The sequence below is a fragment of the Diospyros lotus genome, chromosome 1 (assembly GCF_014633365.1).
Source record: "Diospyros lotus cultivar Yz01 chromosome 1, ASM1463336v1, whole genome shotgun sequence".
Lineage (NCBI taxonomy): Eukaryota > Viridiplantae > Streptophyta > Magnoliopsida > Ericales > Ebenaceae > Diospyros > Diospyros lotus.
The window spans coordinates 32,638,857-32,651,435 of record NC_068338.1 but is presented as its reverse complement, the minus strand read 5'-3'; the positions used below and the strand labels follow the sequence as shown (position 1 = coordinate 32,651,435).

Here is a 12,579-nt window from a genome sequence, read left to right as displayed (position 1 = left end):
AAGAGCAAATAAATTACAAAACTTGTATTTGATAATACTAATTTAATATTATGTTACACAAATTGACTTTTATATATAAAATGGCATATCTCGTTAATACTATCATAAACAAGGGGGGGAAAAACCCCATAACTGCAAAAATATCTCTTTTAATTATATAGAACCTTTTTATGTTTGAAATGATAAAAAAATCTTAAACACAAGTGGTCTCGTATATGGGATTTTACTAAAACCAAGACCAACTGCGATCTTTTCCATTTTGGCATTGGAAAAATACAACAATTTAATTTAGACAAGAAACTTGAAAAAAATGGAAAAAAGACATACATACCAAGAGACTAGTCTAGGGCACTTATAGAGGCATATATAATATATAATCTTCTAATTTGGTCAAAAGCCTCTTCGGCTCTTTATGGCTCCTTCTCTTTTGAGGGGGCTCGAGGAGACGCTTCCAAACAAGAAGGTAGATCAGTTTGGAATGTAATTAACTTGTCGTTTATAGAATTAAAAAAAAAAAAAACATAAGAGCAGACTGATCACAGTTAATCATGTGAAGCAGTATGTACTTGATCATCTAACCGATCCCCCCCCCCCCCCCCCACACACACACATTAAGAAGCTTGAGCGTCGAGCAGTGGCCGAGTCGGAGCTTTCCAACAGGCAGATCATATTAGGTAGCATAAATCCAGGATTCTCTAATTAATTTAAACTTCAATATACATATATATATATATATGGGTTGATTAGTAAATGAATTACGTAGATTTGTGTTCTTAAAGGGTTTCACGATATGAATATTGTTTAGAAACTAGTGAAGATAAGATATTCTTGGAGTTATTGTACTTGCAAGATTTTCCTCTAATTCAACTTCTTATTTGATGGATATAACCATAAATAATTGTTTTTAATTTTGTTAATGTTTAATTATAATCATTATCAGTTGATCATTGCCCCAAATTATAATGAATATCATGTAGTACTTTTGAAGCAATCATATATAATAATTTGGTTATATGATCAAAAGCTTCAAGTGGAATTTAACGATATTTTACCATATTAATCAATATGACTTTCTATTTTTTTTTTTTTTTGTCGGGTGAGAAAGAATCATTACTTTTATGTAATTTAAGAAAAAGTAGGAGAAACTTCAACCCGGCCAGCTTTAGTTTTACTCCATAGATCACATGCTAGGGTTGACCTCCATGATTTAATTTTCCCTAATCCATTCCCTTTCATTATTTCCACCCCCCTCCCCTGTCTCTCTCTCTCTCTGTCTCTGATACAGCAGGAATCTCAGAAAATATATGTTTGAATCGGCAAGAATTGGAGAGAAAATCTCAAACAGTGATGAAAGATATATTAGCAAAATCGATCACGTCCAAAGAGACTCTCTCTTGAGAGGATCTTGGACTTCACTGCTAGAAGAAGCAAAGCTGAGGTACTGAGGACACAGGCTATTATTATTGAAGCTACTGCTACTAGTACGGGATAAAAGAAGCGATGATTTATCATCACCGGGCTCCATCTGCATCGCCGTCATCGGCAAGCCCGTCGGCTCCTGCTGCATCTGGATGCAAAGTATCTCCGCCTGCGCCACCGCCAGCTGCATTTGCAGCTCTGACACCCGGTCCTGGAGATAGGAAATCGCCCCGACGCAGCCGTAAACCGGGTCTCGCATTCGAGCATTCGCTTCGTAAACTAAACTGCTCACTGCATCTGCTCTCTGATGAACCGGAAGCTCCTGTTTTCAATAACACACCAACCACAAACGTTAGATTTACATACATATATTTTATATTTTTTTTGTGGACAAAGAGAACCAGCATCAACATGCATTGTAACCTGCAAACTAAATGTAATAATAAGCACGTAGAAATCTACTTATACATATAATGAGGGTCTGTGTGTGTGTGTGTGTGTATGGAGAGAGAGAGAGAGAGAGAGAGAGAGACGGACATGCAACATCTTGCTGACATTGCTAGCGCCGAAGACCTTGTGAACAATGGCGAACTTTTGGGGATCGTCCGGCTGGAAGTAAGGAGCGAAGATGCAGTCTTTGGTGCAGCGGCGTCTCAGCAGCTTGCAGGATGCGCACGGCGAGTTTCCCCCCATTTTTGTCCTAGCTTGGAAAGAGCAGAGATTGGTATATTATAGATATAGAGAGAGAGAGAGAGAGGGGGGGGGGGGGGAGGGGCGGGGGGAGGAGAGGGTTTGAAGGAAGGTGAATACGTACACACGAGCGAGGTGTTAAGGAAATGATGGGGTTGGGATTTCTATTTATAATGGGCGTGAAGGTCGTAGAATGGATCTAATTAATAGCATTTAAATATTGGGATAGAAATGGAAAAATCGTAATTAACAAATAGAACTGGAATGTGAGAGAGAGAGAGAGAGAGAGAGAGAGAGAGATGGCAGGCAGTCCATGAAGATGGAAGAACGACGTATAATTTACGTTTGTACATGCTCTAATTAATTGATTACAAATACTAATTAAAATTTAGAACAATATATATCACCGTTATTAGGTTTGACAGGGGGGCTAATTTGGTCATTAGAGCACGAGCACAGTTACTTGAACGTTCGGCGAGGCGAGGCGAGGGTTGACCACCGCCCCGGCGCGTGATAGCCTGGCAATGCCATGCAGTGCGTATGAAGGAAGTCTCCAAAGTTCTTCTTTGACCCTTCTTCCATTTCACACCAACCAACGTTTAAGTTTTTTATTTTTATATTAATTAATTAATTAATTAATAATTATATATCAAAATGCATTCATCAGAATATTTTATAATTACAAAAGTATTAGTTTTACTTGAATATATGTAGATGATCATTTTCACATAAGAGTTATGTTGAGGTATAATATAAATAAAGGCAGAGTCTAATTTTCATGTTTCGAAAACTATATGCTTAATGTCTTGTTACTGTAATTTAGTAAAAGTTAAGGATATGTGTAAAATAATTTTGTCAATATATTATTATTTTAGGAAATGCGAGGCCCTAGCCCGAAAGAAATGGGCTCTATGTGAATGTTTGTTGGGCGTCCAAACATTAAACATTCACGTGGAAACATAAATTGATCTGATCTCTGTCTCGTGATGTGATCAACGGTCACGCATTGCCACGAATTATAAACACCAGAACCAGATTACTGAAGAAGCCCGCACCTCGCAGGAAGACTCGATTAGCCCTCCAAGTCCAAGTGTAGGGTCACTTTGGGAAATATAAACACATGCACTAATTATGTCATTGACGTACGTTCTCATGTAACACAGTCATCCGTTGCATTATTATTATTATTTTATAACGAATGATTAGTTTATGGTGGGTTTTTAATATTGTTTCTAATCAAATAACAATTATTTATTTATTTTCTCTTATATTGTTTAAAAGAAAATCATTATTTATTTTATGAAGAAATTAATGTTGATGACATCTGACACGAAGCTGTGGCATAAAAAAATAATTAAAGAAGGAAGTAATTAATGAAGGGTTGTAATGCAATAAACATACAGTCACATGCTATATAGTCATCATCTGGTTCTCTACTGTTTGGTTGCATGCGAGCAAATTGACCTCACATCCACATGCATGCACCCTTATTTATTCCCTTATTTATTATATATATATATATATATAAAGCTTGGAGTACTTAATGAAGATGAGAGGGTTTAAATTGAATTAATGGTATAAAACTAGAAATTATGATCGTCATCTCTATATAATTAAGGTTAAATTAAATTTCATTAAAAACAAGTTCACATGTACATATATACATATATATATATAAACTTTTATGTATTTATTTAATGTTCTTCATTTATAAAGGTAAAAAATGTATTTAAATAAATTAATAGTGGGTTTGAATACTAATTAATGGATGAAGAACCCTCTGGAGGCCTCTACGACTAGACTAAATTAATAGTTATATATATATATAGTTGCAGAACAGAACCCTAAGACGGATTCCTGCTTCTAATTGCATTGAATGCACTCCACATGATTCCAAGCTTCTAATCTTGTGTTTCGAGGAAAACAGCCCTGATTCTTCCCCAGTTTCATGCATGGCAATTATATATATATATATATATATATGAATACATTTTTTAGGGTAATATTTTAAAGCTATAATATAATATGATGTATATATATAATATAGACGTGTGGTGTTGTGTTGTGTGGTGCAAATTAAGTAATTAATGAAATTATAGGGGTAATAGAATAGAATAAGAAGAAAAACAGACATCTTAATTTCTCACCACCGTCCTGGAGAAAATAAATAATTAAGAGGGCTGGCTATACCTCCGATGCAAAATGGCATTGAATTCGCGCTTGGCGCTCGATCGGTGTAATATGGAAGATTCCAATATTCCCTCTTGAGATGTGTATGTTTTTCAAACGGGTGGAAACGGTGAAGATTACAACGTAGGTACGGTAGGAGCAGAGCAATCTTTGACGATGGACTATTGTTACCATCTCCATCTCCATCTCCCTCCCCCTCTTATCATCAGCTGCTTCAATATTACTAATTAATTAAGGCCTTTGAAATTTCATTACCCATAAACTCGATCCATACAATTTTGGTCTTGCTTCAATAATCATCACCCTATCATTCTAAATTAATTTCTTTATTTCATATTCTTAAAAAGTCAGATACACAGCTAATTAATATATCTATTTATTATTATTAAAAAAATCTTCAAAAACAATAAACTTTTTAATACTTTTAGATAATAAAACTTAAAACAAATTGATTAATTTAGTTTTATCCACTTACAAAAAGAGTAAATTAAGACCCGTCAATTTTGACTATTTTGATCTGCGCCCCTTTTTTTTTTTTTTTTTTCTTAAATTGAATTGATATAGTAATTTACTTCGATTATCAATAGATAATGTAATTTTAATAATTATGAGACTTGATTTTTGCTGTCCAAATCGATGATATTGGTAAAGGATGGCGGTAGGCACAGGCACGTGAGTGAGGACAGGGCTAAATTGTTGCTGCAGAAACAGCTTGTTTAACTTAGAATTAATTACAGATTCCCGAGTCTGAGTCCGAGGCTGAGGTACGTAGCTCCCTGCTTGTAGAAGAAGTGAAGAGGCGCCGTTGAAAATGAAATGTATGGCGTACATGTATGCAGATTTTTTTTTATATATTTTATAATAAAAGAAAGTACCAAATTTTATTAAATTTTTATATAAATAGAAAAACTCTCATTTTAAAAAAATATACTCCTAGTACTATTTAAAAACCTTAGTGGTTGTTCAAAAATTATCTTATGTTTTCTGATAGTGTTTTTCCTTATAAAAATTTATCAGTTTAAGACAATTTCTTGATATATAAATTTTATTATTGTATCTAATGAACAACACTTGTCATAAATATTATCTTGTATATATCAATAGATAGTAGTTGGCTTTTCATAAATTATGAGCCCATTTATATGAAAGAAGTCCAAAAATTTGTCTTCTAATTTTTTTGTAGTATTATTTCAATTTATACTTAGTAAGATTATGTTAGATTGTTGGTTTTTAAGTCAAGTGTTTGTTGTTCTTCAGCTCACACTATAAAATAAATTCATCACTAGACACTCATAATTTAAATACAAGAGAGACATATAATATTAGAGATGAGCAAAATTTAATTAAATGGAACTAACCAAAATTATCAAATAAGTAGACAAAGATATGTAAAAAGGCCAACTTAAATATACTCACTTTATTAACTGTTTGAAGAATAAAAAGTCATGGTTTTTTTTCTAACTAAAAGATTAGACGAGGGATGATCAATGTCACATTTTATTGGTGGTAATTTGAATAATTCTTATCATTATCAAAATAGGATGAACCAATAATTGCATTTCAGACATAAGAATGTTAATGGGTTGAATTTGAACTGGCCAACTGGGTGGGTACCTATTCTTCCGTTCCCGTCTCTGCATTCCCTTTTCCCTCCACATTGCAGTGAAAAACTCAGTTTGAATACATCCTCAATTTGAATTCATATATATATATTATAAAATGTTTGTTACCAATACGAAATGAGTGGCTACGGACCAAAGTGCCTTAATAAAATCGAAGCAAGGACACCTGCGGGATAACACTCAGCATGAGCATAAAGCCAATCCATCAGATCAGACACTGTAACTCACAAACATATGCCACTTTTCCAGAACAAATAAATCATCGATACAAGATATGAAGCAGGGTTGAGGGAAAAAGAAAACGAAGTAAACTGTTTTACAACATGGAACATCTAAAATAACATAGTAAGAAGAAACTCATTTGAAGGGGGCCAAAATTATCCTCAGAAATTCGTCTTCTAACACCAGATTTCTTATGACATCAAATTGTTGTCATAATAAAACAGTTGCCATCAGCAGAACTATCAAGTGAATGACAAAGGACCTGTGCCGAGGAGCTGAATCAGATGTCCGCAATCCAACTGAAAATCTGCAGTTCCCCACCGAAGGGTCGACAGTAGTAATCAGACCCAACCCACTAAAATCGCAGCTATTGGCCCTTTGACCGTGCTGCTGGTAGAAGCTGTTGAACGCGTACGATATGTTCCCAGGCCAACTAATGTTGAAACAAGAACCACCTGCAGCAAGCGCAGTGCAGTCCGCAACAGAGCATGCATCTGAAGCAGTAGCAGTGGCATTGGACAAGTCCCTGTTGTTGTTCACAACACACCATTTGGAAGCAAGGTATTCCACATTCTGTGCGTTCACCAGGTTTCTAGAGCCCTGCCCAAAATCGACACGGTACTTGGCCTGGCCGTCAAAAGTAAATATTCCCCAGTGTCTCTCAAAATTTCCTGTTGTTATGCTTCTTTGGTCCTCATCCAGCAGGCTAAATAAGTAAGTCTCAGTTGGTGGTTTGTGAGGTCTTAGCGGTGTCCCTGATTTGCTGTGAAGGTGCTGCATCAGGCCTTTCATGAATGTCTCAGCAACGGATGAAGTGGCATTGGCGGCCCCATCTGTAGGCCAGCCAATTTGCCCAATGACGATCTCCATTGCAGGAAACCCAGCAGTGGCTAATGCTGTAACAAGGGTATCATAGCTCAAGTCAAAGCTGTTTTGGTAGGTTTTATGGCTGTCACTGTGAGGGCGTGCATTTTCTTTGAATAGGGCGAAGTCAAGGGAGATGTTCTTGCTATGATGGAAACTTATGAAAGGTGAAATACTTGAAAAGAAAGGAGAATGATGTCTGTTGAGAAATGTGAGGAGTTCAATCATGGTTTTATTGAGGTCGGGCCTAAAATGCCCTTTAGAAGGCAGACCAGACTCTGATATGAAAGTGTCAAAACTGCAAGGAACCACAACTTTGACCTGGTCTGCCAACTTGGCACGAGCAAGAGCAGTTTGGACATTGATGGCTGCACCAACAACGAAGGGGGAGAATTGCTCACCATAACTTTGGAGGAATGGCTCATTGCCTATGGCAACATACCTGTAAATAGGCTAGTTATTATGAACAGGAACAGAAAACACTCTAGTTGTTTCTATTAACACAAATGAAAAAGAAAGAACAAAAACATTACCATGCCAAAGCGGATTTTCAGATTCTACATTCTTCCCTAAAAGAATTCATAGTTAAACCTTAATTAACTTTTGCATTTTTATATCTTCAGGGTTCACTGTTTGCTAATGCAACAAAAGACTAAAGGTGATCTTCCATCCCATAGTGAAGTTGATACTTCACTGGAATACAACATTTTCTTTATGTGCCTGAGCAACAGACACCATTCATTTGATTATAACATAATGGCAGTCCACTGTCAGCAGCTTGTGTGTTGAAATGCAGCCTTGTAAATCAAGAAAACGAACAGTTTAGGTAATATAATTTCACATATGCAGAAGAATGCAAGCTCCACTGAAGAATCAACCTCAAGCAAATACAATGTTCCCAAATCAAAGCAACTTCACAGATGATGTTAAGGTAAATAAGCAGATTAAGCTGGAGCTTGCTCTGCTGTCAACCTAAATGACCACTCAAAAATCAGTATCATGTTCCTTAGAAGTAACATTCATTCTCTTTCCAAGCCCACAACAGCTATCAACTTCACTAAGAATATCTAGACTTTCAAGACCCACTCCAGTTCCAAAAATAGCATGATACAAAAGTAAAGGCACATATCATACACTACTGGCCATTTGTAGTTGCCCACGATGACTAACAGAATTAAGTACTCGAGAACACTGACATGATTGCTAAATGCAGTTTCAAAAAAGGATATTGTTGCCATATTAGCAAATTCAGCTCAATAGCTTTCCCAAAAATGATGAACCTAGAAATCCCAAGAGCTTTGCAGAATAAATAAATTTGATTTAGTAGCTTTGTCTAAAGCATGTTAAATCATTGGAAGTACAAAGTATTGCAACCATTAGATGCCACCAGACCATCTTAATGTCACTTTTAAACTTCTGAATGAATTTGTTCATTATTCTTTCCCTAGAATGCTATTCATCCATCCTGACACTCAATTTCAGTAACAGTCACTTATTATTTGATTTTCCTGAACCAAAAACCATACAAAAAGATCATGGAAAGTCTAAAAATGATCAAGAAAACAAATGGATGTGTAAAGTTATTGTTTAAAGAAAAAAGAAGCTAAATGACATAGTCCATAACGTTAATATAGGCACACTACCAGTAGCCTACTAGTGCAATGTTTCATGTTTGGTGTTTAGTTTGAAACTGAAGAAAACCAGAATAATATACATCTATGTCAAGTAGCTAAATAGATATTAATCGGATAAATTTTCATGAAGAATTACCAGAAAGAAAAGAGAACTTAACGAGGGTAAGCAGATATTGAAATAGTACAGAGCTTGATATGGCCTGAGAGTAAGCGATTCTATTTTAAAGATAACAAACCGGACTAGAAATGATAGAATAAACAAGGTTAGAACTATAAAGTCTATCAAATTGATTTGGTATCAGCTGTCTTCAATATTAGGACTTTTAATAAACAAAACCAAGATCAAGCTAAGGACTTGAATTTAAAAATCATATACTTCTCAACTTGTAAAAAGGAAAACAAAAATGAAATCTGGGGAAGCAGAAATTTAAGGCTGATTAAAAACAGACACTTGCAAAGGCAAAGGTTTCCAAAACCAGTAAATGCCAATATTCACAAAATTCACCACCATCCATGCCTGCATGCCTTATCGTTGATGGCCACTAGTAAAAATCAGCAAATGCGTGAAACGGGTTTCATAATCAAAAAAATTCTAAGGCACGACAACTTAATGAAAATTTAAATATGCACATATAAGTCACCTTCCATTGTCTTACGGCATTTAGAATTTTGTGAACCTTCAAACAAGGGCATGTGCACAGAATTCAAAGTTCAATATTTTGTTCAATTGTAACTAGAAAATATTTGTGAAATCCAAATTTCCACTTACATTTGGAGGTTCACAAAATTCTCATAAAATATATTAGAATGATTAGACTATTAAGCCCAAGAACATGGACACAAAAAGGAAAAATCCAACACTTCTAAAAGCATCTAGATAAGGGATCTCACAACTTAAAAGAAAATCTTTAAAATGAGAAAATGATCCATTGATTATTAAGCATGGCAAAGTAACCTAAAGGCCACGGTTTGGTTAAATGCAGTCAAATGTTATCACAAACTCTTCTCCTAACATTTTCTGACCAGCCAAAAAAGACAAAAGAAAAAAATGAGAGAGGAGAGAAAAAATAAAGATAAACAAGGACAAATTAAAGCATCAGAAAAACAATTAAAAAATAAAATAAAACAAAGAATTAATAAACTATTCCTATATTTCAAGTTAATATTTGCTCCCATGTAACATCACTTGAGCATATTTAGCAAATACCCAGAAACTCATTTGTATATTTATTAAAAAATAAATAAAAGAAAATAAAGAATGTTAACAATCCATTTGTATATTTCAAGAAGATATTTGCTCAAATGTAACATCAACTTGAGCATATGTAGCAAATCCCTAGCAATCCCTGAAGCAGATTATTAAAAGCATAAAGTGAACTCAAAAATAAAAAAATCAACCAATGCTATGTTGGGATTGATACTTCCTGCAGTGCATACAAACCACAATCTAATCAAAGCATCTAACTATAACAAATAAACAACTACATGTATCGGAAATACTTCTTTTACTTTATTTATTTTCCCTGGAACACCATTTAGATTTGACCTCAATTCATGCTTGAAGCACCATTTCACTGTGTTGGGATAGAAGCACCACAATCTTAACAAAGCATCTAAACTATAAAAACCAGCCAGGTTGTGCTCAATTTCACCAACAGTCAAACCCAAAGCTGTGCCAAAATTGACACTCTCAACTGATACCCCTTGGAATACACCCCCACCCCACCCCACCCCACCCCGGCCTCCCCAACAAACAAAAAAAAAAAAAATGGTAGAGAGGGAGCACAAAGCATCAAATGAGGATGGTTCCCTTAATTTTTTTTTTTAAAGGAAAAAGAACCAAATGCTCCATACAATAAAAAGCCCTACTCTTTCTTCCCCACTAGAGGAACTGCATAATATAAGTGAGTGGCATGTCTTAGTAGTTAATCCACAAGTCACACAATTACAGGCTCAATATGACAAGACATCAAAAACAAATATTGACATCACCCAAAACCTAAAAAAAAAAAAAACAAAAGAAAGAAAGAAAGAAAAGGGCACCAAATCTAGCCCTCTCTACATCATAACATATAAGTGAAGCAACCAATTGGGCCCCCAACCTTGGTAGATGAATATGGAACCCAAATAGGCATCAAACAAAGAAGGCCAGTCTTTGGCAGATTTTGTCCCTGCAACTAGTTAGGAAAAATCAAGTCTCCCTGCATCGTGTATGCCAGATTCACTTGTCCTTTCACTGCCTTGACAGATGGTAATCACAATCAAGTAAAAAGACCACTATCAAATTTACTAGGGGGCTACGTCTAAACTACAGAAACAAAGAGATACCTTCAAGAGATAAGGAAAGGCAATCATCAATAGCAACCTCCTTGTGCTTGGCTAACCTGATGTGGAGAAGGAAGACCTCAGGAATGGTCTATTCCAACATAAATAACATTTTGGACATCGAAATCCCCAACCTCTCCAAATTTCGATGTTAATGTTTTTGACATCCCCTACCTTCCCCACAACAAACAAATTAAACATTGACAGCTTGATCGCAAGGTTTGTCATACATGTTGATGACTAAATTTCACCCAGATGGAACAAATAGATTGGCCAGGATATGAGTGATGATACTTGCTCCATCCCAATTAACCAAATTAAGAAAATAATATATACTTATTCACAACACATGCAAGCCTATGAAACTAACACAACCAAGAAGAATATATGCAAATGTACTGTATTCCTAAATTAAGTTTCATCACTTAGCAATTTTTATTCTACCTTATAATTTTAGGCACTTTCTAGTTTGAATTGCTTTATTTCAGTTGATAGTTTGAGCTTTGCAATTTAAAATAGGAAAATGATAGAAGAAAAGGAAAAAGGCGCACAGAACCCACAGGGCTCGAAACTCCTCCATTCAAGAACCGACATTATCTCTTCAGGAACAACAACAACCCCCCTCCCCACCCCCCACCCCCCAAAAAATAACTTTCAACATAGGCAAACGCATGGATAAACAAAGTATCAAATTTACATGCATTGGATGAAAATAGAGTGAATGACGTACTCGATTCGAACTCCACCGCCTCCATCAGAGAAGTAACGGGTGAGATTATCGTGTACCCAACTCTCCGCCGCCTTCTTGGATGAGTTCAGGCTCTTGAGCATCGAATTGGGAATGCCGACGGTCACGTAGATATGAGAACCGGAGAGAGACTGGAGGACGCTTGGGTCGGCATCGAAGAGCTTGACCTTGGTGATGTTGTTCGATTTCAGCAACTCTACCACCTTGGGCGGTGGCAGCGGGTGCGAGGCCGCCGTGCCCCAGTTCACCCCTACGGCTCGAACCCTAGCCGGACACAGGCTCGAAACGGCCAGCACAAGGGCTAGGATGCGGCAAAGATTCGAGGCCATTGATGGGAGCTCTCTCCGCTGCAAGTGCTACTGCAGTGCCGGAGCGGCCCGCGCTCCATAGTTCATTCTACGCCTGCGTATAAACTACTGGTCAAGTGTGTGGCGACTGTCGAGTGAATGTTAACAGGAGAATAAAGCTGACAATAAATTAACTATTGGCAATAATTATATTATCAGCTACTTATTCCATTTTTTATTATATTATAAATATATTTTTTTATTTTACACCCCCAACTCTCTTTTCTATTTCACTCTTTTATTTTATTTATTTATTAATAAACTTAAATTATATTTATTTTATCTTACTTATAATTTTTAATAATTAAATATATAAAATATTTTTCATTATACAAAATAATCAAATACACATATATACAAACTCAATAATCAAATACATAAATATACAATATCTCTTATCCAATGCAAAAATAAATATAAAATACCCCAAAATCACATATCAATGTTCAATATGTTCAATGAAGAAGACATGCCACCATTGTTGTTGCTAGTTGCCATAGTCGGACTTTTTTTGCCAT

General features: G+C 35.7%; 2 protein-coding genes across 2 annotated transcripts; both read right to left on the bottom strand.

The window, feature by feature from the left end:
- Positions 1 to 1,083: 1,083 nt before the first annotated feature.
- Positions 1,084 to 2,172, bottom strand: LOC127812182 (LOB domain-containing protein 12). Its single transcript, XM_052352538.1, has 2 exons — positions 1,957 to 2,172; positions 1,084 to 1,741 (listed from the first exon to the last, which is right to left on the bottom strand). The coding sequence occupies exons 1-2, from the start codon at positions 2,110 to 2,112 to the stop codon at positions 1,373 to 1,375; spliced, it is 525 nt and encodes a 174-aa protein (XP_052208498.1). The 5' UTR covers positions 2,113 to 2,172; the 3' UTR covers positions 1,084 to 1,372.
- A 3,829-nt stretch (positions 2,173 to 6,001) lies between these two features.
- On the bottom strand, positions 6,002 to 12,174 carry LOC127807797 (glucan endo-1,3-beta-glucosidase 9). Its single transcript, XM_052345914.1, has 2 exons — positions 11,697 to 12,174; positions 6,002 to 7,449 (listed from the first exon to the last, which is right to left on the bottom strand). Exons 1-2 carry the CDS (start codon positions 12,041 to 12,043, stop codon positions 6,354 to 6,356), a joined length of 1,443 nt encoding a protein of 480 aa, XP_052201874.1. The 5' UTR covers positions 12,044 to 12,174; the 3' UTR covers positions 6,002 to 6,353.
- Between the last annotated feature and the right edge of the window lie 405 nt (positions 12,175 to 12,579).